Source organism: Brienomyrus brachyistius, chromosome 5 (assembly GCF_023856365.1).
Source record: "Brienomyrus brachyistius isolate T26 chromosome 5, BBRACH_0.4, whole genome shotgun sequence".
In the NCBI taxonomy this organism is placed as follows: Eukaryota; Metazoa; Chordata; class Actinopteri; order Osteoglossiformes; family Mormyridae; genus Brienomyrus; species Brienomyrus brachyistius.
Genome location: NC_064537.1, coordinates 34,547,865 through 34,575,801, shown reverse-complemented (window position 1 = coordinate 34,575,801; position 27,937 = coordinate 34,547,865). Strand labels below are relative to the sequence as shown.

Genomic DNA, 27,937 nt, shown 5'->3' with positions numbered 1-27,937 from the left:
ACACTGATAAGTCCCCACTAGACTGTGCAGGTAAATGGAAGAAGTGGAATTATGCACAAAAGTGTGGCTCTGTAACCTCTATAACCCTCTGTGATGGTGCTGCTCGGTAATTCCTGTAACTCAGTGTCACAGTGCTGTTCGGTAACCCCAGTAACAGCGCTGCTCTGTAATCCCTGTAACTCTCGGTAACAGTGTTGCTTATTAAAATGTGTTTTATTCTGTAGGATAAATTTGCAGAGGTTCTTACCTCTGTTACTCTATTTTGTTGATTTAACTTTTCTAAAATGGTTCACCGGATGATCCTATTTCAACACTGCATTCTCAAAACACTCACTGAGAAGGTAACTGCTGGCCAATAAAAACAATCTCTTACTTAAACAATGATATAGTCTCCAGGATTTAATTAACCAAAAGTAAAATAACAACACTGCGTTTGCTGTCCTTAGAGTTGTATGGAACTATATAGATTCAAACTGGAACCTAAAGAGTTTATATTTAGAGAAACCATAAATAACATTGAATAAGTGAAAAGAACACAAACACAAAGCTACCATGTAGCAGTGTTATCCGTGATAAGTGATGGAATACAGAAACACAGGCACAGAAATACAGTTCTCCTGTGTTTGCACCACATGGTTTTATGGATTCAATATGCACAGGTGCTCCAGCTTCACAGAAATGTAAAGAGGCTCATAAATTCCACACATTCTCCATTTTTCTCTACCTGAGACCATAATAAAAGTACTGGCCTGTGCCTCTCTACTGGGAAGCCAAACTGGGGACTCCTGGGGGAGGGGCATTAAAACATTGCACACACACACACTGGGACCATTGTGAACCAACACTGGAGCTCATCAGAGGGAGGAAATGCCTCGAGTCGACAGAAACCTGAGAAAAGGCAGCTGAACCCACACCCCGAGAGGGAGCCATATTCCCCTGATTTAAGGGAGCATAATATTCACTCTGTTCGAGTGTAGAAATCCAATACAACCGTTAAAATGAGAATACGTCATAATAAATCAAACTAAATAATAGAAAAGCACATGCCAAATAAGGGTGTACTAGGATATCATGCTGGCATAACACAAGTTCGTGCACAAACAGTACACAAACACAGCCGCACTCACCTGGCTGTAACAGAGCACATACTGGTCTGTGCTCACAGCAAGTATATAAAAAAAAAAGTTCCTGGGGTGGACAAAAGCAGGGACCAGGTCATTATGTACCCTGAGATCCTGTATTTCAGGTAATTTCTGTACCTGCCAGACTACACCTAAGATCTTAGTCAAATGGGGAGATTCGTTTATTATGAAAATAAACATTCAGACTGACATCTCCATGGTGCTTCGTGGACATGCAGGCTCTAAACATCAAAATATTCAGTGTACAGGAGACAACATATTCACCTGAAACATTGTAAGTCAGGTACAGTCAAATCTCAGATTCCAAGTAACTTGGTTTCCGAGTGCTTTGGAAGGCGTGCAAAACATTTTAATAAATTTTAACTTGATAAACGAGCGAGGTCTTGCAAATCTAGTATTATGTATACTCTTTGTCTGCGTAGTGTCACGTGATTACAACTGAGCCGATGGTTCTTCTCTTTGTGGGTAATCGTCTCCCATGCTCGGTCTCAGTCGGCGTGCCTCACTCGTATAGTCAAAGTTTAGTAGAAAAGCATAAGGGTGTAGCAGTGTGAACGATGAATCTGACAATGCAATGTCCACATTTCTGTGAAATCGAAAAGGAGGCAAAAGCGGCTGTCATTGGATAGGTTCCTTGTTATAGTCGCACGAAAAGAAAAAGATTCCGGTGAGCCAACAGATAGCAGTGATTCCGTTAGCTATAGTGAAAGTCCTCCTACAAAATAACCCTCCTCTCCCTCACACCATCCACAATTCAAAAAAGTGCAGGTTAATTTGTTTTATGTATTTTTACTTTATATTTTGTATTAATCATTTTTATATGAATATTTTTGGGTTGTGGAATGAATCATCTGAGTTTCCATTATTTATAATGGGAAAATTCGCTTTGAAATATGAGTACTTTGGATTACAAGCACGTTTCCGGAACGAATTATGCTCGCAATCCGAAGTTTTAATGTATTTTGAATGGAGATTTAGCTAAGTTGACAAGTGGTCATACTTGCTGGTCAGCTAATCACAGAATGTTTCTGTACGGATGTTTAGCAACAGATTAGGGCTGTCACTATCGATTATATCAATAATCAAGTAATTAACCAATTAATATGATTATTCATCGAGTAATCATTTATAATATGGTACTGTGCGGTTGGCACAAGGCAGGAACCAACCAACCATTGCAGGGTCACACATATAGTCAATTTAAGGCATGCATGTTTCTCTAAAACAAATTCTCCCTATTTTACCTACATTAAGGTAGAATTGTGTGAAATCTCACTGTCGTTTTACAAAGAAAAGTGAATTGATAATAAAAAGTGAAAGACACGGATGATGGTACCGTAGTTCTAACTTTAAAATATTGATTTTTTAGAGTCATGGACTTTCGGAATCACCCCTCAAACTGATACCTTGTACAATACCCTCTATCTGCACTGGGAGTAGTAGTTACAGCTGTTTTATAGCTATTCTTCTGTCTTGCCCACAGAATAATGATATTGTGAAAATCATTATGTATCCAAGAGCTGAAATGCCAGAATATATAAATAGCCTGAAAGGTAGTAATGAATGAGCACATTGTTATTGCCCTAGAAATGACAAAGCTGAGGTGTCGGCTCTGCAGAGGTGGGAAAAGCAGCTATGCTGAGCTCATTGTTGTTATACCCTTACCTTACCCATAATATCATTATTGTGTTTCTCACCACTTAAATACACAGCACTTACATTACAGCTTTCTATAGCTGTTTAATTCCAAAGTGGAGTAGAGACTGAAAGTGTGGGTCAAGTGAGTCATTCCAAAACAAGCAAGTGAGATTTCAACGCCAGATCTCTCTATGTCTAACTCACTTTACGAGCCATAACAAAACATGGCTTCACGTCACAGTTAGATTAATTTATTTTGTTGATTTAACTTCTCTAAAATGCTTCACCAGATGATCCTATTTCAACATTGCAGTCTCAAGACTTTTGAGACTCACCTTAAACATGGACGATACATAGCGGCAGTACAGAGGATTACAGGGGTTACAGAGCAGCGCTGTTACAGTTACAGCATCTCAGCACTTTGGAAATAGGGCAGGGCCTTACGGTGCCATCATGAATGCAGAACCATACCCTGAAGTGAGGTAGGAAGAGGCTTTGCTAATGGTGAACATCTGTGCTATGTAACTCTGTATAGACCTGTGGCCTGAGAAAGGACATCTGCTACAAGCCTCAATGAGCAGCAGAGGGAGCACCCCCCAGTTCCAGGCCAGGTGTCCATGGCTCCATTTTCCCAGCACAGGCCCTGTTTTACTTTTTGGTTTTCCCCTGGAAAACCGCAAGATCTTCCCCAAGGGCAGGCCACGTCGGCGCGGAGCAGTCAAGCAGCCAAAGCCCTCCAGATGGAAGCACTTCCCATTCCACGCACGCCTCGGCTGGTCTCTGTTCCTAGTGCTCCTGGGAAATGCTTCCATCTGTGGAGCTGGAGCTGTGCAAGTCAGTGTATCCCACCCTGCAGACAGCAGCATGGTATCTGGGAAAGCGGCTTCAGTTCAGGCAATCTAAAGGCAGCCAACCCATTCTCTGCTAGAAGGTTGCCGAATCCACCACATCTTGCTGGTGATAAGTAAAAGGGTTACAGCCATGGCATTGGTGCAATTATTTTTATCATTGTTCATGTATTTCATTCCTTCAATGTCAGGAAATGACTGAAGGGGAACTGTGAAGGACTTTTTTTTCCTGTTTGTCTACTCTGTGCCTTCCTTCAAAAATGCACTCTGCACAAGATTGTCTGTATGGCAGCAGCAGCAAACCATATCAATTCGCCAAAATTTCACTTGTTCTTCCGGTCAGCCGCAAATACTGATTTCAGAAACCACCATCACCCCAAAAGTAAAGCCTGTGGGTGAAGGCTGTGCTCTTAGTGAACCTTCCACTTTCAGCGAACCGCAGACAAATTCAGCAAAAATTAGCCAAAAACGACTGAAGTAAGAAAACTGTGGATGAGTCCTTCAGGATCTTTCTGCAGGATCTTTCCATACAGATGTGATGTGAACCAGAATCTGTGCTTCCCAAAAAGGCAAATTATCCCATTCCTGCTTTTCAAAAACAATAATGAGCTCACAACTGTGGACCAAAAATAAACACCAATCCCACAGGCTATAAATTGTGGTTCCATGAGGAGTATAAGTAGAGTAGTAAGTAAGAAGAATGTTTAATCTAGGGACTGGGGGGGGGGGGGAGCAGGGAGGTTAGGTGGGGAGAGACGGAAAACCCATATTGATATTAAAAGTGGGCACTGTAAACGGCCTACCCTTTGCAGTCTGTATCTAAATGCTAGGAGTATTAGAAACAAAATTCATGATTCAGAGGCTTTCATTTCTTCAGACACTTATGACGTTGGAATAACTGAAACATGGATGAACAACAATGATGGAGAAGAAAATAATATGGATGGTTATACATTGTTCCATAGAGACCGGATAGGAAAGAAGGGAGGTGATGTTGCAGTATACATGAAAGAAAATTTGCAGGCAAGGGAGCTCACTGATAAAAATAAAAGTACAGAAGCTGTATGGGTAAAACTAGATGCTAAAAACTCAAATGGCCTAATTGTCAGTGTTTGTTATAGAGCACCTACAGTAGCTGCAGAGGAAAGCAGAATGTTATATGACGATATCAGGATTATGAGTAATAAAAATGATGTGGTGGTTATGGGTGATTTTAATTTACCTGGGATACAGTGGGACACAGTCTATGGTTCTTTGTAAATGAATTTGAGATGGTGGAATTAGTACAGGATTGTTTTTTTACTCAGTATGTTAATACCCCTACCATGGGAGAAGCCCTTCTTGATCTTGTTTTCTCTAATAACCAGGATAGGATTGGAAAATTAAAGGGTTTAGAACCATTGGACAGTTAGTGATCATAACATGGTTAAATTTGAGGTAAATTTTTGCATCCAAAACAAAAGTATACAATTTTAGGAAGGCTAACTTTAATGGTATGAGACTGAAATTAGAAACTGTAAACTGGATGGAGTTAAATAGGAAAATGGTCAAAGAGGCATGGGAATTTTTTAAAACCTCATTGTTGCAAGGGTGTTCACAGTAGAGAATGTGAGTAACATGCCAACCTTTAACTTTACTATTCCAGAAATGATTATCTGCTGGTGTGGTATCTTCTGATTGGAAGCATGCTAATATAACGCCCATATTCAAAAAAGGGGATAGAAGTAATCCAGCAAATTATAGGCCAATCAGGTTAACTAGCATAACTGGAAAAATAATGGAAGCTATAATCCAAGTGAAAATGGTACATTACCTGAAACCAAATAACATTCTGAGGGATAGCCAACAAGGATTTCAGAGAGGCAGATCCTGTTTAACTCATTTACTTCAGTTCTTTGAGGAAGCTACAAGAGAAATTGATCACAAAAAGGCCTACGATGTGATCTGCTTCTATTTCCAGAAGGTCTTTGATGTTGTCCCCCACAAACAGCTCTTGCTTAAGCTCAAGGCTGCAGGGATTTTAGGAACTGTAGCAGCTTGGATCGAAAACTAGTTAACAGATTGGAAACAGCGAGTAGTTATCACAGGCACAATGTCACAGTGGGCCTTCGTTCATAGTGGGGTACCGCAGGGTTCAATTTTAGGACCACTATTGTTCCTAATTTACATTAATGATATTGGTACCAATGCATACAATAAACTGGTTAAATTTGCAGATGACACCAAGGTGGGTGGTGTAGCAAATATTGATCTAGCAGTAGAAAGGCTGCAACGGGATCTGGATTTAATTAGCGACTGGGCTGATACCTGGCACATGAAATTTAACATAGATAAATATAAAGTTCATATATTTTATGGGTTCCATGGAAATAAAGGTAGCTGATTACGAAAAAGACCTTGGTGTGTATGTTGATGCTTCCATGTACCACTCTCGCCAGTGTGGGGAAGCAATAAAAAAGGCCAATAGGATGTTGGGTTATATCTCTAGGTATGTGGAGTTTAAATCAAGGGAGGTGATACTACGATTATATAATTCCTTGGTAAGACCCCACCTAGAATATTGTGTGCAGGTTTGGTCACCATACCTTAAGATGGATGCCTTGGAAAGGGTGCAACGTAGGGCTAAGAGAATGATTCCTGGTCTTAGAGGAATGTCTTATGAGAGGAGGTTAGCTCAGCTGAATCTGTTTAGCCTCGAGCAAAGGAGAGTAAGGGGGGACATGATCCAGGTATATAAGATTCTAACAGGTCGGGATGCTATTCAGCCAAATGGCTATTTCAATATTAGTTTAAATACTAGAACTCGTGGCTATAAGTGGAAATTAGTGGGAGCACATTTTAAAATGAATTTTAGGAAGCACTTCTTTACACAACGTGTAGTTGGAGTATAGAATAGTCTTCCTGCTAGTGTAGCGCAAGCTAAAATCCTGGGCTCCTTTAAATCAGAGCTAGATAAGATTTTAACAACTCTGACCTATTAGTTAAGTTCTATACTAAATGAGCTTGATGGCCTGAATGGCTTCCTCTCGTTTGTAAATTTCTTATGTACAAGATAGTCCAGCAGACAGCAAGACAAGGATATGCAGCACTTGAGGTCAGGGCCATAAAAACAGGAGAGAGAGACGGGTTCCTGATAATGGAATGTGAAGAACAGGATGCCAGATAAGTCCTGAGAGCAGAGCAGCCAGAGTTGAACCCCAATTTTCAGTAGTGCAGGCAGGGATAATGCAGCCCTGCCCCACGGACAGCCTGGCACTCCTGAAGCTCTGCTACAGTACATTCAACATGAAGACTAAGGCTTCCAATCTGCCGTTAGGGTTCCGTACTCCTGCCTCATCATACATTACTTACACTTCCAGCAAATATGAAATACTGACGTACTCCATTATCATTAAGTACAGAAGGCATAGAAAATACAAAGGCAATGACTTTACAATGTTCTGGTAATGAGACAAAATGCAAACAAGCTTTCAAACTAAAATCAGCGTGACCTCTCTGGTGTGTCCTGTACTTGGCAGATGGTTTCCATGTGGTGTGCATTCTGTAGCCCCCACCTTCTTCTTCCAAGCATTCTCGGCATCCTGCAGCTGGTTACAGCGTTCAGCCAGAGATTTGTGCACCAAGTCACCGGGCTTGGTCTTCTTCTTCCTGCTTCTCCACTCCTCGTCGCCACTGCTCGAGTCTGCAAGCCTGTCCAGCACAAAGCAGCCATATTGAAAGGGGTCTGATACCCAAAGATCCTGTCATACTGTATGGTTCATTTATGCAGAATTAGTGACCACATTTTTATGGTCGTACTAAGCGACCAGGCTACTCAACATCATTTTCTGTATCTATATATTTATATACGTAGTAGCGTTCCAAAGAAATTTCTGTTTAAGTGATCTTTATGTTGGTGTAAAACCATTATCCCAGTATTTGCAGCAACCATTTAGTATTTATTAACTCAATGACTAGCATATCATGTTTGGCTAATCAATTACTCTTCAAATCGTTTAAGTAATTAAGTAATTAATTGAGCTGGTGGTGAAATTTAACTAAAACATGGAACGGCTGAGGTGCCCCTGAGGAGAAGTTTGGGAACTGAAGCGGTGTTTATCTAGCCATCCAACTAGATATCAGTAACTTTTTGGATAACAGAAGAAATTATTATTTTTTGTTTTGTTAGTGTTCATTTGCATATATTTTAAAGGTAGTGTTTTTCTGAGCAAAACACACTTACTACCCAGATAAATGCCTATAAATATTTTCTTGGATGGCATGTCACATTTTGGTGACTTCACTGCAGGGCACCTGTACCTGTCCCTTAGAGAGGAGCTCATGCTGCTGTCCAGGCTGCTGTCCAGCTCTTCCCCCTCCTCGGAGAAAGAAGAAGCCTTCTCCAGGAAGACGCATTCATTTGGGGAGGGGCTGCGGGGGGGCTCGCAGGCACCCATGGACGAGCTTGTGGCCATGGAGTCCCTGGAGCTGGAGGAGCTACTCCTCCCCTTCTGGGGAGGTGGGGCTATGGAAGGTGGGGCTTCTTCCTCACTCTTGGTGTCGACCTCATCCAGGTTCTTCTCAAAGCTAGGGCTCTTTATGTTTGAGTCCTGCTGCTCCGTGGTGAGCTGGCTCCCTGGTTGGGCCTCTGCTTTCAGACTGGTTTGCATGTCCTGGCTTTCAGCATGCTGAGTCATCAGAGGTAGGTGAGGCAGCTCATCATCTTCTTGACCCTGTGGAAACAGACACCAATAAGAATGATTTCAGTTTTAAGACAGTCAGCTTCACCATCTGTCATTTCCTTTGTAAAATTTCCTTTAATCAGCTCCGCGGTTCAGGGAATAAGACATCATTCCCATGATACAATTACTCAACCCCTGTCAGTCTGGTTAGAGCATTCATAAAGCAGGAAAGAATTTAAATTGAATTCTTATCACTAGTAGTATAATTAAATTATTAATTGTGTTGATTTCCATTAAGATGTACTTGCCCAGTAACTGAGGGTTTTCCAGCACTAATGTCTCACTGAAACAGAGGCCTCATTGTTGGGCGAAAAAGATGTTGGTCTTATAAATGAAACTAGTCTAATTTCAGAGGCAATAGTCTACTTATACACCTCAGCATAGCCAGTGTGTATACAAAGTGAAGGAGGACTTTATTGTAAAACATATACATAGTGTTTTCACTGTCTGAATATGTACCCCAAACTAATACAATCCACAGATTTTTAAAATGAAACCGTATGAAACTCTGTCATTGACATCACCCACCTCACATCTAAGGAGTAAAGTGACAAAGTCCAAATATTGTACTTTATTCACGTATTTTAAGTTGTAACTTTTATTTTCACTTTGCTATATTTCTGAGCCAAATATTTTTTTACTTCGATACAATCTGCATGAACATCATTACTCACCCAATTAAAAACAGAAATATGATGTCTGAGTGCAGGGCTGTACAATTCTGGGTAAAATATGAATACATTTTTTTTTCTGTAGTGAATGACAAGGGATTTTGTTACTCATGCACTACTTATAAGAGGTCTAAAAGAACTTGCCCATGATGTATTTATACTTAAATCTGGCCTGTATATTGATCTTTTGTTTTCCACAGAATAAAAAATGATCATTGTCATTCCAGCAGATCCAGCAAGTTCAGCAGGTTTCACCACTGGTAACTGCAGTGGCCTGTAACCAAGCTATGTACAAACAGCCCATTTTCTGAATAAAAAGAGAATATCAGCTTATCCTCCTGCGATTCAGATTTCCTTATTGTGACCTGTCTTGAGTGAATTTAAAAGTATAGGTTGATTTTTGTAAGATCAGTAGATTTAAATATGTAGTACTTTTTACTTTTGATAATTAAATACTTTCAAAACCAGTTTTTTTTTTTTTGCTTTTACTTGAGTAATAATTTATTGGATGACTTTTACTTGAGTAACATTTTGGAGTATGAAAATTGAGTACTTTTCCCACCACTGTCTCACACTCAGCAGTGGGCTGGCTGATGGGCGGTGCTCCCTTTGGCCTCTGCTTCTTGACAACCTCTCCGACATCTGCCTTGCTCTCCTCCTGGAAAGTCCGGTTATTGGGCTCCTTCCCTCCAGCCTCAGACACACTGGAGCCGGTGCTTCCTCTCCCTAGACGCCCCTCATTGAACTCTCCTGTCACTCCAACCTTGGGGAGGCTGCAAATCACACCCGAATAAGAGAATATATGACATGGGTTATCTTGCTCTGACAGGCTACAATGTCTAGTCCACGCATCTGCTTACAGGCTATAATGCTTAGAGTCTGGGGGGGGGGGGAGGGGGGTGTTATGGAGCTACAGCCCTGGGAGCACAGGGAATAAGGTTCACATACACCAGGGACAACTCAGAGATGTCGATTAGCTTTAATTAGTCTGTGGCCTGCAAGAGGAAACTGCAGCACCCAGAGGAAATCCACTAAACACAGGGAGAACATGTAAACTCTACACACTCAGAGGAGAGGCATGATTCAATCCTTCAGGCCAAGGCAACACTGCCCACTGAGTCACCTCAATACAGTAACCAATATTTCCAAGCTGATTGATTTCAGAATAAATTTTAATTCAATGCTAATGTGTATTTGCAATAAGAAATGGAAACGGGCAATGAAGAATGGTTTTAAAAAATGATAGAACAGTGATATGTGGGGAAATTTTCATTTTCTTTTTCCCCCCTCTTGCTCTACATATAGATGAGAGCATGATTGGGGGTCACAGTGAAGGGGCAGACACCTTGCAGAGCCCAGGGAGAAAAGAAAGGTGAAATATACTGAAAGTAAAAGGCAGCAGTTCAATAAGAACAGCAGGAAATACACATGATATATATTCTAAAGGTAATCTATAGCCTACATAGCTTATCTAGAGAAGCCTGCGAGCTCATTTTGAGAATTTAAATCATGCTCAGAATGCAACTAAATACTACTTTTAAGTTACAAAGACCTACAATTGATTCTGTGAAGTGAGGGCTCAATCACCATTAACTGCTGCACAGTTAAGGGCCGTCTCCACAGCACATACTTCACAGCCAGGTACAGCAACACTGTCTCAGACCTCCACACAGATCGTTTCTATTCTGTGTTTTTTTTAATGACCCCTGGAAACAGTGCCTTCCTGTGGACAGAGTGAAAGCCCATTTCCTGCACAGGTGGGAAAGAGAGGAAGATGCAGACCACTGACTGACAGACACCCAGCTCAGCACTGTCAGGAAATCGACCTTTTAATCTTCCCCTCTTCCAGGACAGAGCAAATAGTGGATAAATACCAAGACACACTTAGATAGCTTTAAACCATCTATTCCAGCTGGGGTTAATGGGGTGGTCATCCATGTCTATGCATATCTGTGAGAAAGTTCCTCTTCATTTTGCACCTCATTGCAGGTTTAACCACACTGCCCCAGGACCAGGGACCAAAAACACTATAGTAAAACCCATTGACCTGTTGGTGTTTGGAGCACAACTTATAGACAATAGGAAATTACAGCTTTTACCAGTACAGCATTCATTATCACATTTTTGCAAGCTGAGCCAACACTACTTCATCCCCAGTGCTTAGACTGTTCATGTATGAACAAACCAAGATGTTTACTTGCATTTAATAATGTTTTGTCATAATTTAATAATATTATGACAAAAGACAGGGGTGTTTCTCGAACCATTTAAACAGTACTGTTGTTATGAAAACAAATGTGTTATTGAGTTATGATGTTCAGTACTTAATTGATCTTGCCTACCTGCACACAGTGGTTCTATCCTTATCAGTAATTGGCTGAGTATGAGCTTGGACCTCATTGGCTTGGTAGATTTTCTGTTTGTGACTGTCGACTGAAGGATGGGGTTGCTCCAGCTCCTAGAAAACATGAACACCAAAACGGGCACATCGATATTCCATCCCAAACACAGTCTCTTAATCCACATCCGTTGCTTAATCTATATATGCCCATGCTTTCAGAACGGTTTGTTAATGAGCAGCTTTTATCAACAGATCAAATACATGCTCTTCAGAGGAAAACATGTTGCTCTGAACGGGCAAGAAAAGCATAATACCTTCTCAAGGACACCAAACACAGCCCAGTTTTACAGAAAAGGCTCTGCTCCTTAGCTTGTATTCAGCTCAGCTTTCATGATCAGGTTGGAGAGAATAACTGGATCACACTACAGGTAAACAAGCTGCGAAACTTCTAAATAAATCAGACTGACTGATACTTGATAAGGATGTGGTAAGGAAGTATCTGTCATCCCAGTTTTATATGACATTATACCATGCCATATACAGTTACACAGCACCTTCAGCCAAATTTTAAGGTAGGTGTTTAGCCATATCTATTTCACAGAAGTTCACCAACAACTAACCTTTTCTTTAATTTACCAGGTGTGCCTCAGCACATCATATAAAACGTCATAAATTCTTGAAAACTACCAATTGTGAAAAAGCTAAATTACAAAATTTTCAAAGATTCTTCTGTGTTTAATCTATGTATCACATACATATGTGTTACGTATTAGCAAAGCAGCAAATCCAGTCTCTAAACATTTGTGGGGTTTATTGGTGAAGAACATCTGCCAAAAACAAAAAAATATAACAATACGACTACAAACAGATTGATCTTCAAATATAGTGACATTATAAGAAACACAGTTAGTGTTCCCTAGCAGTAGATATAGCCATTTATTCAGTATATTTAAATGATCATCTGGAAGATATAATAGCAGGATTCCAGTGCAATGAATCTGGAGCCACACCAGGATTTTCAGATGAGGGGCTTCAATTTCTTTCCAAAGAAAAACATAATGCCTGTCTTAAAGTTGTGATGTTGTGAGTTGATCTACAACAACATCTGACATGGTGGAAAAAAGTGTGTCCAGGCAATAGGTAACTGTGTATTAGAAAGTCATTTTCAGGTCAGCTGGAATCCCTGGAGTTTTTATTTGTGTCCTTAAGCCAAAGGTCAGAGCTGGTAATAAGACATTCCCAAAGGTGATTTTCAGTCCCTTATTGACCTTTACAAGATCTTCTGTGCAGATAATAATGACTTTATAGCCCCAAAGGGCCAATGAGAAGGTTTGTTTCCCACGAGTGATTCACTCAGCCAAAGGCCATATTTGAAACAGATACTTTTACTCTAGTAGTCCGCAGAATATTGCTCAGGGCAAAAGGGTTGGCTAAAAAATATATGTAAAAGAACAGAAAACAAAAGATATCACTAACATAAACGCCTTTGTGGAGCAGACTAAGGTATAGAAAACAACTCAAATAAAAGCAAACAAGCTCTATAATCCTCTGGTCAAGGGCAGGAAGTTTTATAAATAAATGTTTTAAATGATATCTTGCTGTCAAAGAGTCATTCATCAGGCATGACAATAACCAGGGCACTATAACCGGAGGAGAGGATTTACATCAGCCTGTGTTTCTTGCTTTTCTGTTGGATTAGTACCTCTTATTAACGCTGTTAGCAAATATTAACAAATAACGCTGGTGCATTAGCAACTGTCAATCCCTTAACCCCAGCAGCTACAGGGCCTGTGTGACCCTGCCTTCTTACAAGAATTCAGGGAACTTTAGATAATAGCATATGCTGGTGGTGCACCGCTGTGAAAATGTTGACTGATTACTGATATATATCTTTGTGTAATATTGCTGATATCGATAATCTGCTAACCTCTGAGACGCTTGCGGGGGATTGACTGCTGGCAGTGAAACTTTGTCGAATTTGTCATCACAGATTAGCTGAATCACATTACATTGTTTTTTTAATGCAGGGAAAACTACAGACCACATTTAATAATGGAAAAATCATTGCAAGCCATAAACAGTCGCATGGGCACTTTGAGACCTCTTCTAAGTGGAGAAGGAGCCGACATAACTGCAATCATCTTCATTATTCCACCTATGTATAATGCATCATAAATACCTTCATAATGCATTATAATCCATTAATAAAGTATTATACACATGGCTACAACTACTTATAAAAAGGCATAACATGTTACGAGGGGCGTTCAATAATTTATCTACCTGGGTATGAAAGAAAGGAGCAAGCATGTTGAAACATGTCTGGGCATGTTGTGACATGTCTTAAGGTTATTCATGCACAGTTGTGGCTCAGTGGCAGTCTAACATTCCAAGAGACCGGATGTCCAAAGAGTCCTCATACGAAGTAAGAAAATGCTAGATTTGGAGCAATGATCAGTGATAAAGTTTCTCACAAAAGAAGGGAAAAAGCCAAAGGAGATCTATGAATTCATGATTGCAGTTTATGGTGAGTCTGCCCCATCATCCTACCAAGTAAAATTTTGGAGCAAGCAGTTTCAGTGGGGTAGAGAGTCCATTGAAGATGACCCTCACACTGGACGGCCAGTGGAAACATCTTCCACAGAAATGTGCGTGAAAGTTGAGGATTTAATTTTGTTAGACAGATGACTTAAGGTTCCCCGAATAGCTGATGGAATGGGCATCTCAGCAGGTACAGTTTAGAAAATAATTCATGAAACGTTGGGCATGACAAAGGTCAGTGCAAGATGGGTTCCAAGAATGCTGATGCCATGTCTGAAGGCCACAAGGCTCCAGTGCTGTCAGGAGAACTTGGAGATGTCCCATGAAGACCAAGTGAATTGTTTTCATCGTTTGGTGACTGGAGATGAGACTTGGGTCTATCACAGAGATCCTGAGTCCAAAATGGAGTCAATGAAGTGGAAGCACAAGTCATCCCCCACCCCAAAAAGGTTCAAGGCAGAAACATCTGCAGGGAAAGTCATGGCAGCTGTCTTCTGGGATATTGAAGGACTTTTGCTCCTGGAGTTCATGCCACATAAGACAACCATAACTGGGGAGAGTTATGAGAACACAATGATCACTTTTTGGGACTCAATCAAGGCAAAAAGACAGAGAAAACTCACAGCAGGTGTGCAGCTTCTTCATGACAATGCGCCGGATCACATGTCACATCAATCACAGGCTGCCATCCAAAAACGTGGGTTCCAATAGCAGAACTATCCACCCTACAGTCCTGACCTGACTCCCTCAGATTATTTCCTATTCCTAATTCTGAAGAAATCGCTCTGTTGACAACGATTTTCAAGTGATGAAGACATCAAGGCAGCTGTGACGTCCTAGTTTGAAGGTCAAACAGAAGATTCTTTTTCAGAGGGGTTAAGGTCATTGCAAGAAAAGTGGATGAAGTATATGGAGTTATCAATGGACTATATTGAAAAATAAAACCATAATTTTTTTGAAACTTTTCTTTCATACTCAGGTAGATAAATTATTGAACGCCCCATATACCCTTGTTTATTCTGCATTATAAATGCCTTTATGAAGCTTTCATCTATGATGCACTATAAATATTTTCATAATGCATTATAGTGATGTATATTGCCCATAATAATGCATTATGAAGGTTTCTATAGTGCATTATATATGAGATCTTCAATGACCATTCATAATGTATAATAAACATGGCTATAATGCGTTATTCCCTCTTATAGTTATAGCCATGTTTATCATACTTTATGAATACATTATAATGTATCATGAAGGTCTCTGTAATGCATTATGATGACTGCTTTAAGTAGCACCATTATGTCTTCAGCTCTAGTGCCACTTGAATTTTAACAAATATCAACTAATACCAATATGTTGAGTGAAATATCATGCAAATAAAACAACATTTTATGGAAGGAAAAAAAATGCATCACAAGCGCACAGTAGGGGGTGGAGTACCATCAGTGCATTTGAGGGGGTAAAGTTGTAGTGCTGAGTGATATGGACCAAAAATCATATGTCTATATGTTTTAGCTGAAGGGCAATAATATATATATTATATATATATATATTCCCCCTTAGAATAATAACTAATAACAGAAAGATAGTTTCAAGTGTGAGTCAAGTGTGCCCAATGCCACACATGCACTTCTATTAACAGATTTATAACACTTTATGAATGTACAGTATTGTGCAAAAGTCTTAGGGAGGCAAAGAAAATGATGTTTAGATTATCCTTGTGTTGGTGTAAAACTATGATAATATGCCTGTCAAAGTGTGTCAGCTTAGCCATTTCAGAACCTCTGCTAAAATCATCCTAGTATTTGCAGCGACTGTCCAGTGCAGCCAGTTATTTCTTGTCTTGGCCGCTAGCACACGTCATACAGCTAGTCAATCTGTCACTGACTTTTTAAATCAATATATTTAATTATTCAATTGAGCTGTTGGTGAAATTTAACAAAATCATGGAATGGCTGAGATGCCCCTGAGGAGAAGTTTGGGAACTGAAGCGGTGTTCATCTAGCCATCCAACTAGATATCAGTAATTTTTTATAAAACAGAAGAAATGATTATTCATTTTTATTGTGTTACTCTTGTTCTAATTTTCTAATGTTAAATTGTGTTACTTGTTCTAAGCCAAAGTATACTTGCTACCCAGATAAACAGCTTTAAACATTTCTTTGGACTGCCTAAGACATTTGCACAGTACTGTACATGCAAATGAAAATAAATGTCTCAAAAATACTACTGACATATATTATTTACCAACCAGCTCCTCTTTGCTAGCTTGCCTTGTGTCTGTGTCTATACCCATGTTGTCACTACATGCAGGACTTGAGAGTGAGCGGGAGGGGCGGGTTGTGTTCAGAGAGTGAGTGGGGCGGGGCAGGGCGGAGTTGTGTGAGAGACAGACAGGGAGAGGAGAAATGGGCAAACTGGCAGCTCTACAAGTACAATTTTAAAGCAACATAATCTGTATCGATATAAACGATATTGTATATCCTGTATCTCATTTGAAAATATATCGATATATCTTAGAAACCTGATACTTCACCCAGCCCTAACAAGTTGCATGTAAAACATAAGCAACTATGAAATGAAAAAAACATCAAACTTCAGAAGATTCAGCAGCAATCCCCCATTTCACTGTCCCAGTACTGAAGAACTTACCTGAAACACAGCCGTCTTGGCAGAAACATTTGGGTTGGCTGTGTCATCTTCAGTAATGTCAGCTAAAAAGAACATACACATGTCAAATGGATTATTTTACAAAGACATGCTACAGAAGAAACACAACACACATAAAAGACGAGAAAAGTTAGATTACGAAACTTTTCCCAAAACTCCCAAAACATGATGAAACTGAATTGGTTATTTTATTTGTCATTGAGGCCATTGTTTTAATCACACATCCAGTTTATTCAGAACTACATATTAACTACTGTCACATTTTATGTTCACATACTTATAGTGACTCCAAGTGCCAGTTTAAAGTAAACTAACAATAGAGCTGATGCAATTCACAAGAAACACACAACACTTTAAATATTACTAGCAATCAGTCCTGACCTCACAATTCGATCTGTTTTCAATTCACATGATCCTGTTTAAATACTATGCATTTCTGATTTCATTCAATTTTGATTCAATTAAAATTTTACTAAAATGTCTTTTTGAAACAATTTTCAAAAGTACGATAACAGTGAAGAGCAACACCATGGCTGCCACCAAAGCTAGAAATAAAGGGATGCTGGCTGTGGATTGCTGAGAGCATAAATACATATGAACATATGTATTTCAGAAAATATCAATACTTGTCTTAACTTCCAGACACGTAGTTTGTGGTTTTTGAAATTATTTTTTGTCTTTTTATTTCTATTCCCTTTCTTACTATTCAGTATTAAACTGTCACCCTTGAAAACTCATTCAATATTCCATTATCCATCATACACACAAACACACACACACACACACGCACATGTCGGGTATACCTATCCTTAAGGGGACCGCTCATTCATTTCTATGGGAAAAATGCCAACGCTAACTATGACAACCGTAATCCCAACCAAGCCCTAGCAATAACCATACTGTAAGTAACCAAACAAAATACAAGAGTTTTTGCATTTTTAGTTTTTTTATAGCAGTCACTGATTTTTATAAATATTTATCACATTATGGGGACATTGTGTTCAACTCAAAATGCTGAACCAATATCTCATTAGAGCAAAGATCACCTCTTGTGACGATAACACGATTTAGCACACATAACGAAAACCTGAAACAGAAATGATCAGTGTGCATCTCTGCCTTTGGACATGTCTGTGATTACAAACTCCCTGGCTTACTTTGGTTGAAAGATATAACAGCTGGGGAACGGAATATTGGATATACAGCATTTGTGAGAGTTTGTGAAAGCCTGTTTGTTATGTCAGGTAATATCCTGACTTATCTCTGATTGGTCCAAATGTTGTTAGTGATCTGTGAGCCTGAACATAATCTGCTTCAATATTTTTTCCCCCACTTTGACCATACTTAATACCAAGACACTTATGTAATGACAGAAATTGCAGGGAGACTGGGGACACTGACTCATCACACCAAAATGGATCAGCTTCAGGGATTTACAGATAAACTGTAATGTGGTCAAATTACCCGAGTGCAAAACTTGTACCCATCTACATACAAAAGTCCCAATCAGTGATAGGGTGTATGTTTTCACTGAAACGTGTCTCTTTAGTCAAAGTTCTAATTTAGAGTTAAATGTCATCCACTAATGATTTTTCACTGGTCACTGGTAGATGTACAACTCAGAGCTACGCATCCCAAGGAAAAGAACTCATATTTTAATTTAGTGTTAAAACTATTCCAATTGCATGAATACGTGTAAATACTGTCATTGTAACTTGCCTGTTAACTTTTGAATCAAGGTCCTTATTTGGACAGAAGCTAAAACGACAAGTATAAATCAATTATTACCTGCTATGTTTATAAAAACCCATGCACACTTGTTGGCTCCAGCTTGCCAAAAATTACTTAGTGGTTCTTCCTGTAACATCTTGAGTGTACTTAAACAGAGCCTACTTAAAGAGAGTGTTCTTGGACAAAGAAAGCCATCTACTACACAAAATTAAGGAGCATTTAAAATTATTCTCATGAGAATTTATAACCTGAAGAAGGTGGATAGACATGTACCATGCCTCGTTTAAAACTCCAGCACATTTCAGAGTTTCCACTGCTTACTGCTACATTTTTATGTTTTTCAGATTAAGTGTCTAAGGGTGCACAGTTAAGGGTGATTTGATAGATTAGCATTTGTTACATGACTGTTACTCTCAATCTTCTAAACCACTTATTTTCCTCAGAAAGGGAGATTAATCTTAAACTTGATACTCGCAACACGAGCCGGTATGGACATAAAGCACTCTCCACTGGGAGCTGGAATGCATATCTCCAGTCAGGTTTCACACTTATTCATTAGACTACAGGTTTTGAGAGAAGCCTGGAAAGAAAAAGTCAGTGCAAACATTCTTCTTTTACTAGGAGTTGACATTAATCAGAGCAAAATGTTTCCACCTCAAGTGGAACATCTAAGTTGTCTAAGGATTCCCCAATGTGCTGGAGCGTTTTGGCAATGAGAGCTAAACCACATCAGGAAAACTGTTTTCCACAGTGATCCAAGGCCATCTTTAAACATCCACTCTCCCAGGTTATCCCAAACACAAGCTGAATTTCACTTACACGATTCCTTTATCAGTTTTAGTCTAAAAATATGCTCTGCCCCCAAGAGAGACAATGTTCCTTTGTAAAGAATGTGAGCCAACAGTGTATGGCACTGATGTGTTTTCCTCCCAGTGGTATGGTGCCTTGTCAGGGCAAGGAGAGTTACATGCATCAGCAAAGCTATGAGCTACATTGTCTGGAATTTTTTAAAGGTGCAGTTCACCCAAAAAAATGAAAAAAAGTTTGTGTATGTTTTAGAGGGGAGTTCTGTCTAGTCGTCTACGTTGTTCAGCTGGAAGTTTACTAGTTTGGAGATATCGGCCACAGAAATGTCACGATTCTCTCGAATATAATGGGACTGAATGGTGGTGATTAAAGTTCCAAAAAAACACATTTGAAAAATTCAAATGTCTCTTACCAGAAATTATGACCTGGTTACTCAAGATAATCCATAGACTCTGTAGTGAGCAGAAAAATGTAGGACCTAATTTTTGTCTAACGAACTTCACACACCAATCATATCACTGTCATGCCCTGCTTGTCCAATCCTCCTGTGTGCCACACCCCCTCATTAACCAAGTGTGGAATCCCTGTGATACAAGTTGTTCCTAGTCCTGTCTGATTAAGTTTCTGTATTTTAGTGCTTCCCAGTTAGTCTTTCTCCAGTCCTGTTTTGCCCCGTGTGCTTTGCTGTTCTCCTCATTAAATCCTGCATTCACCAAATTTCCCAACTCCTGCTCCCATTTCCCTGGTTCGTGCCCCGACATTCGTGACAGTTACTTTGCAGAAGAAACGGACATGAGCACCCTGGCGATAACTTCTCTGCAGCGATACGATTAGTGTGTGGAGTGCAGTAGAAGAAAATAGTTTATTAATTAAACTTAATTACCTACCGTTGACAGCTAATCATTTAATTGATAAATGCACACAGTAAGACATTAACAACATTAAATACAGTAATAATAAAGTACATTGTATATTATCATACAGCACTTTCTCAAATGAAGGGGATTCTGAATTTTAGTTTAATTCTCAAGAAACAATATTCATCCTTCCATCCATCCATCCATCCATTTTCAGTAGCCAATTGTACTAATCAGGGTCATGGGGAATCCAGAGCCTTTCCTGGAGTCTACAGGTGAAAGGAAGAGGATGGGGCCCCAACCCAACAGCACACTCACACACCATTGATATGTAATGTACAAAGACTATACTTTGTAGTCAATTAGTTAGCAATAAAATCCAGAACATAGATAAATGTAAGGTTATCCGTGCAGGGAGCAGAAATATAAAGTACAGATATTTTATGTGTTCCATGGAAATAAAAGTAGCTGATTACGAGAAAGACCTCGGTGGGTATGTTGATGCTTCTATGTCCCACTCTCGCCAGTGTGGGGAAGCAATAAAAAAGGCCAATAGGATGTTGGGTTACATCTCTAGGTGTGTGGAGTTTAAGTCAAGGGAGGTGATTCTATGATTATGTAATTCTTTGGTAAGACCCCACCTAGAATATTGTGTGCAGGTTTGGTCACCTTACCTAAAGAAGGACATTGCCGCCTTGGAAAGGGTAGAACGTAGGGCTACAGTAATGATTCCTGGTCTTAGAGGAATGTCTTATGAGGAGAGGTTAGCTGAGCTGAATTTGTTAAGCCTCGAGCAAAGGAGACTAACACGGGACATGATCCAGGTGAATAAGATTCTAACAGGTCGGGATGCTGTTCAGCCAAATCGCTATTTCAATATTACTTTAAATACTAGCATTTGTGGCCATAAGTGGAAATTAGAGGGAGAACATTTTAAAATGAATTTGAGGAAGCACTTCTTTACACAGTGTGTAGTTTGAGTATGGAATAGTCTTCCTGCTAGTGTAGCACAAGCTAAAGTCCTGGGTTCCTTTAAATCAGAGTTAGATAATATTTTAACAATTCTGAACTATTAGTTAAGTTCTTCACAAATGGGCTTGGTGGGGCTTATGACCTCTTTTCGTTTGTAAATTTCTTATGTTCTTATGTAGAACATTGTTGTGGTGGGAGAGCACATCTACAATTTTGTTTGCTATCAGAGTTTTCACCCTCATCATGTCCCCTAAATACCATCTCCGAATGACCTAAGAATTAAATCAGATTTACAGTATCAGCCTTTTCCGAAACTCATGGTTTTTCCTCTCTGTGTTGTGTTTGTCTAATTGGAGACACACACCATGGTTGATACAACTATCAATCCTCACAAAGATTGGCACTTTCAATTTTAAGAAATAAAGCAGGCCACTCCCCACCCTCAATGGGTCCACAGTGATACAATTTACTGGGGAGGGTGAAGGGGTCGATTTCATGGCCCAAAAAGCACATTCTTATTTACAGTACATACACAGGATTAGCTACAATCAACAAGTAAAGTATTTACAAATCCAAATATTTTTAATTCTTGGCTTTTTCATGAAGGCTCGGTTCACACTTAGTTCTAAAATGAATCTTGGACAATCAGATGACAAGTGGACAGCGCTAAATACAAGTGAAAAGGACCACCAATATGCATTGTGATCCGATCACTCAAACTACTTGCCAAGGTGGTCTGGGATTCATTTAACTACATAACTGTTGTAATCTGAATGCTAACTCATCCTGATGCATGCCCAACATGAATGTTACAATAACACTTGGCTTGGTGCCATTTGACTTTCTAAGGCAAGTAACACAGGCAGTAACGAAATCACAGCTGTCATCTGGACACTTGAGAGATATATGATAAACACAGATATGAATGGCTATGTGTGTGGGTTGTCCACTTGTGATCTGATAGTTCAAGTTCATTTTGAAACCAAGCGTAAACAGGGACATAGACTTTACTAATTCAATTTCAGCTTGAGTGGCATACCTCCATCCATCCATCCATCCATTTTCCAAACCGCTTATCCTACTGGGTACACTCACACACATACCTACGAGCAATTTATCAACTCCAATTAGCCTCAGCATGTTTTTGGACTGTGGGGGGAAACCGGAGTACCCGGAGGAAACCCCACGACGACACGGGGAGAACATGCAAACTCCGCACACATGTGACCCAGGCGGAGACTCGAACCCGGGTCCCAGAGGTGTGAGGCGACAGTGCTAACCACTGCACCACCATGCCGCCCGAGTGGCATACCTATTACATGTAAATCAGATCAACTGATAGTGAGCATTGGTTTTAGGTAATTATCAAGTCATTGTGACTGACTGAGTACTGTTGTTACAAAAGAAAAACTGTGTTCACAAGGTTAACATTCTAAGCCGAGAAAATTTCTTTCTGAGCTTCTTATTATTGTATAACACTGTGACCAAAATATATTTGTAAACATATTCATTTTTAAACATTTATTTTACGTATAACCATGTTTCATAGAGAGCTTAATCTGGCCCTACAAATTTTATACATTCTATCTTTCTTCTGCTCCTCATTTTCCACCCTCATATTTGTCCTGCATCCTGCCACAAAGCAGAGCTTCCAGGAACTATAGGTACTTTCTATCTGTGTCAGTTCCAAGACCCTTTTCTCTGCATGAGTAGGTCCCCTCAAATGTCAGAAATGGCTGCTGGCACATTATTTACAATGAAAACAATCTCTTTACGAGAGAAGGTAGATGTGCCCCTCAGAAAGGAGACCTTAAAAAGGCTTACCTTTCGACTTCTCTGGTTCATCCGCCTCCAGTGAGCTACAAGGGCAAGAAAAGACAAAGAACTTAAAAATGGCACAAACACAAAATAAGTTTAATTTCTTCACTCCCAACCACACCCACATTTTGCTCAAATAAAAGGATGCAATAACCCACCTAAATGGGCGATAAAAATAAAATGCTCTTTCGCGTGCGGCTTTCCCCTAAGCACGCAAAAGTAAAAGCGCTTTATTTTTTTTGCACAGGTCCCTTCAGGGGTTCTGGTTAATGTTAACTTAATTAAACAGATATAAAGATAAGCACAGACAAGTAACTCATATAGATACAAGTCTCTACAGTGCCCCATTTCACTGGCATATGTGAGTGTGCAAAATGTGAATTCGGTGCAAATTATTTGTAACATCGTCTACGAAAAACTGAAACATCAAAAAACACTCTGAGTGAGTAAGTCACAATTCGCAGACACCGCCACATTTGCATACATTTACATGCAAGTTGTGTTTCACTACAGCTGGCTACTTCAGAATAGCACACACCTTTGCAGTATGATAAAGTTTTCTAAAAATTTAAAAGCGCGTAATACAGGTGGACAACATGACCTGAAATTATTATCACGGTATTTTTCACTTTTTGGGCGGAGATGGTATATTTTATATTGCAGCATATATTATGGCATATATCCCAGCATGCCCCGTGTGCAATTGTTTGTAGTGGTTGTCAATGTTAATGTTGCGCATGTATTTTCCTGTGTCTTGTGTGTACCCTGTCCGATCCTCATGTGTATTTATCTTGTGTAAATCTCCCTCCATGTGTGCATCTTAAAGTTCAGTGCCTAAACCTTGTACTTCCCATCTGTGTGTTTGATTCGGTGTTCGTTGGGTGCCTATTACATTTACATTTACATTTACAGGATTTGGCAGACGCCCTTAGCCAGAGCGACTTACATAAGTGCTTTGAGACTCTGCAATGAATTTCCGATGCTAGCTCAATAAGGACCCAAGCTATGAATACTATCTCTGAGAACTCCATTGAGTAGTGCAGATTTTTTTTTTTTTTAATACACACACAAACCAGAAAAAGAGTCGAGTAAGAATATAGAAGTTCTACGTCAGGTATTTCTGAAAAAGAAAAGTTTTGAGTCGTCGCTTGAAGACAGTCAAGGATTCAGCTGTTCGGACATCTAGGGGGAGTTCATTCTACCAATTAGGTGCCAGGACAGAGAAGAGCCAAGATGCGTGTCTTCCTTGTGCCTTGAGGGGAGGTGGGACCAGTCGAGCAGTGCTGGAGGATCGGAGAGATCGTGGTGCAGAGCGGGGTGTGATGAGGTCCTTTAGGTAGGATGGTGCCAGAGAATTTTTGGCTTTGTATGCAAGCATCAGTGTTTTGAATCTGATGCGTGCAGCTATTATAGTCCAGTTAAGGACCACACGGCTGCTTCAACCGAAAACAGTACATTTTGCAGTTCATTTCAAATAAATGGGTTGCCAACTTTGATCAGCTGGCCGGAGTAAGATTTTCAGTTCGAGACAAGTCTGCACACACAAGCATATGAATTTACATGTTTGCAACAGTGATTACCTTGTAAATAGTCTGTAGGTTTTGCAAACTTTGTCAACACTTTTGATGTTGCTAATTTTAGGTTTATAATGGCATGAGTGTCACGCCTGATGCGTGAGAATTGGGAAACCCTGAAAACGTACGTTTCTTTGTCTCACCTGAGTTGTTTTGCATTAAAAAAACAGTACTTTATAGTTGGTAAAAATGTAAACTCTGATGTACATGATATCACCAGTAAACTACATCTATTTACCCAACATTAAATAAAATACACACTGCTTTTAAAAACTTTGTAGCTGTATAATTTCAGAACAAAGTAGTTAGGAGCATTACGGCTTTTTGGTTTAGGTGTTAGATTCGCTGCTTTTATTAACACTAACAGCACATTAGCGCAAACAAAAGGGATGCATACACACCTTGCATGAAGGCAGTGGCACATTTGCGGATGTAGAGAAAATAAAAATCTAGTTTCTTGACAGCTTTCTCTGTCATTTGTAACTTTTCCATTCCACTAGCTTGCATGTGATATTGTATTATAATGATGAGTTTAAAAAAACAGAACTGACCCTGCTCACATTTTTTTTGTCTGCGCTCCTAAATTTTTTAACTTAGGGGCATAAGTGCTCCTTGAAAAAAAGTTCCTTAGAACTCCAACATATACAATATAATTATATAACAAAAATAATGCCATTTGTCAGCTAAGAAACCACCAACAGACAGGTGCTTGTCTTTTGAAAACCAAAAAAAAATTATGCTGACAAGAATGACTGCTCACGTATGCGTGGAAATTCACATAGGTTTTTAGATTAATGAATTTAATAAAACATTGAAACACATTGATATATAACTGGTATTAGGCTGATGAACCTACCTGTGTGGTTACACAAAAATAATCAACACCCACATGGCATCTCTGGACCAATAGCAAAATACTATTTTACCGAAGCCATAAAGCATAAATAACTCAGCTAGAAATGAACTCTGCTATTGACTACTCAACTATAATCAGTCATCACACAAATGAAACAGTTCGGAACCTCATCAAATACATTAAGAATGTCACTATGAGCATTGAGCATTAAGTCCACTGTTAATGGTAAATTTTAAAGAGATGCAAGGAGGAAAAATCACACAATACATTGTCACTGTTTTCACATTTTTTTTTATACAAAACATCCCACACAATTTAACCGCGACACCTGCACAGTGCTGACGGACTTAGTTTGAAAGTTCCTCCGTCCTGTGTGGGTTTCCCTTATTCCCATCCCCACCCTAGATGGAGCTTATGACAATGTGCAGAGCACATCACACACCCTGAGCTGCAATGTTTACAATGGTAAGGGGTTACTATCAGAACTGATCAAAAGAGGAACAAAATTAAGGATTTAAGAATCAAAAAGTCATGATGCACATGCGTGCTCATGCAAAGCTTCATATAACCCAGTTTTGTAGAAAAAAATAACCTTCCCTAATGCAGTGACAAAATATCACCACAGTGATCCATGGTGATAGCATGTAACACTGTGTGATTTTGTCTCTATTGCATTGTACTTTGAAATCTTAATACTTATGTTCTATAAAACAATGCAGACAGATGTAAAGTCACTATTGCATATTCATTTTCAAGTAATCTACTGATTAATCTAACAACTAATCAAGTAATAATTTTTCCATCCATCCATCCATTATCATGTCCACTTAATCTTCACTGGGGTTGTGGGGGGCCCAGAGTCTATCCCGGGAACAACGGGCGCAGGCAGGAACCAACCCTGGGTGGGCGCCAACACACCACAGGGTGCACACACTTACCCAGCCACACAATTACAGGGCCAATACAGGCATGCCAATCAGCCTATCCTGCATACTTTTGGACTGTGGGCGGAAACCGGAGTCCCTGGCGAAAACCGTCATGAACACGGGGAGAGCGTGCAAACTCCACATAGAAAGGACCCAAGATGAAACCCAGGAACTCTTCTTGCTGTGAGGCAGCTGTGCTAACCACTGCACCACCTGTAATCATTTTTATAATACAGTAAAACCTTGGATTGCGGGTAACTTGGTTTGTGAGTGTTTTGCAAGATGAGCAAAATTTTTTCATAAATTTTAACTTGATAAACGAGCGAGGTCTTGCAATACAAGTATTACATATATGCTTTGTCTTCCTAGTGTCATGTAATCACAGCTGAGCAGATGATTATTCTCTCTTTCTCTCTCGCTGTGGGATTGTGTGTAATCGTCTCCCATGCTTGGTCTTAGTTGGCGTGCCTCACTTGTATAGTCAAAATTTAGTAGAAAAGCACCACCAGAATAAGGCCGTAGCAGTGCAAACGATGAATCTGTTTAACTACAATGCAATGTCCATATTTCCATGAAATCGAAAAGGAGGAAAAAGCAGCTGTGATTGGATAGGTTCCTTGCTAAAGTTGCACAAAACCAAAAAAATTCTAGCGAACCAACAGATTAAATCAGCAGTGATTATAGTGAAAGTCGTCCTACAAAATAACCCTCCTCTTCTTCTCTCTCTCGTCTCCCTCACACCATCCACAATTCTTTTCAAAGGTAAAGTGCAGATTAATTTCTTTTATGTACTTTTACTTTATATTAATCATTTTTCTATGAATATTTTTGGGTTGTGGAACGAATCATCTGAGTTTCCATTATTTCTAATGGGAAAATTCGCTTTGGTATACAAGTGCTTTGGATTACGAGCACGTTTCCGTAACAAATTATGCTCACAATCAGAGGTTTTACTGTATATATATAGCAACTGGCATAAGGCAGGAAACAACCCTGCATGGGGAGCCTGTCCATTGGTGATGCACGGTCCTCACTCACACATATGGTCGATTTAGATACTCCAGGTCACTTAGGTTGCTTCTTTTTGGACTGTGGGAGAAACCGAAGGAGAACATGCAAATTCCAAACATATGAAGTGTGTGCAGCGACCACCATACTGCCCTTAACAGATCTACACAATGTTATGTGCATGTTATGTGCATGTAGTTGTCGCATTGATTGAGTAATCTGTGACTGTGACTCTTTATAGTCAACTGATTGGTTGAAACAAAACCTTGGATTTGTCTGGACCTGTACTTTCTGGACCTGAATTTTCCAGTTCTGTCTGTAATGGAGTACTCTTGTGGTTAACTTCCCCAAACACTGCAAATCTACTCTATTTTACAAACTTTGCAAAGATACTGTTTGTAAACAGGTGGCAACACAACCAATCTTAATAACCACCTGAAATGTTAGCATGTACAATATTTGGCTATGCATGTATGTGTAAGTGTATTGTCTTCAGATGCAGCAACTTCCACATAATCTGAAGTAACCAAACACAAATAAACAGTCTCCCCTGCCCTAAAAAAATGAAAAATCTTACATTTATTATTTTATTTTATATATCCATTATTTGTTTGTATTTGGTCAAAGACTGCAAATTTATGAACTAAATTTACAACTAAGTGATAAATTTTCATTTGTGTCACACCCACACGGGCGGGACCGGACACCTGCAGGCAACTGATGGCTAATCACCCCACTTCTTAAAGCCGGCAAAGCCGATTACTCATTGCGAAGTATTGTTGCCATTGTTTCAATAAGCCGTACCAAACG

The 27,937-nt window shown here is 39.6% G+C and overlaps 1 protein-coding gene across 7 annotated transcripts in view; it reads right to left on the bottom strand.

Annotated features, from left to right (window-relative positions):
• LOC125741778 (supervillin-like) overlaps positions 1–27,937 on the bottom strand; it is an 81,146-nt gene that overhangs the window by 17,471 nt on the left and 35,738 nt on the right. For 4 of the 7 annotated variants that reach the window (XM_049013090.1, XM_049013089.1, XM_049013093.1 and 1 more), the window contains 6 exons: positions 22,770–22,804; positions 16,561–16,622; positions 11,363–11,478; positions 9,574–9,793; positions 7,928–8,340; positions 7,120–7,318 (listed from right to left, as the gene is read on the bottom strand). In XM_049013090.1, the coding sequence (XP_048869047.1) occupies positions 7,120–7,318; positions 7,928–8,340; positions 9,574–9,793; positions 11,363–11,478; positions 16,561–16,622; positions 22,770–22,804 (1,045 nt within the window). The remainder of the gene's footprint in view (positions 1–7,119; positions 7,319–7,927; positions 8,341–9,573; positions 9,794–11,362; positions 11,479–16,560; positions 16,623–22,769; positions 22,805–27,937) is intronic. The other 3 variants (XM_049013094.1, XM_049013096.1, XM_049013092.1) reach the window with 2 other exon arrangements.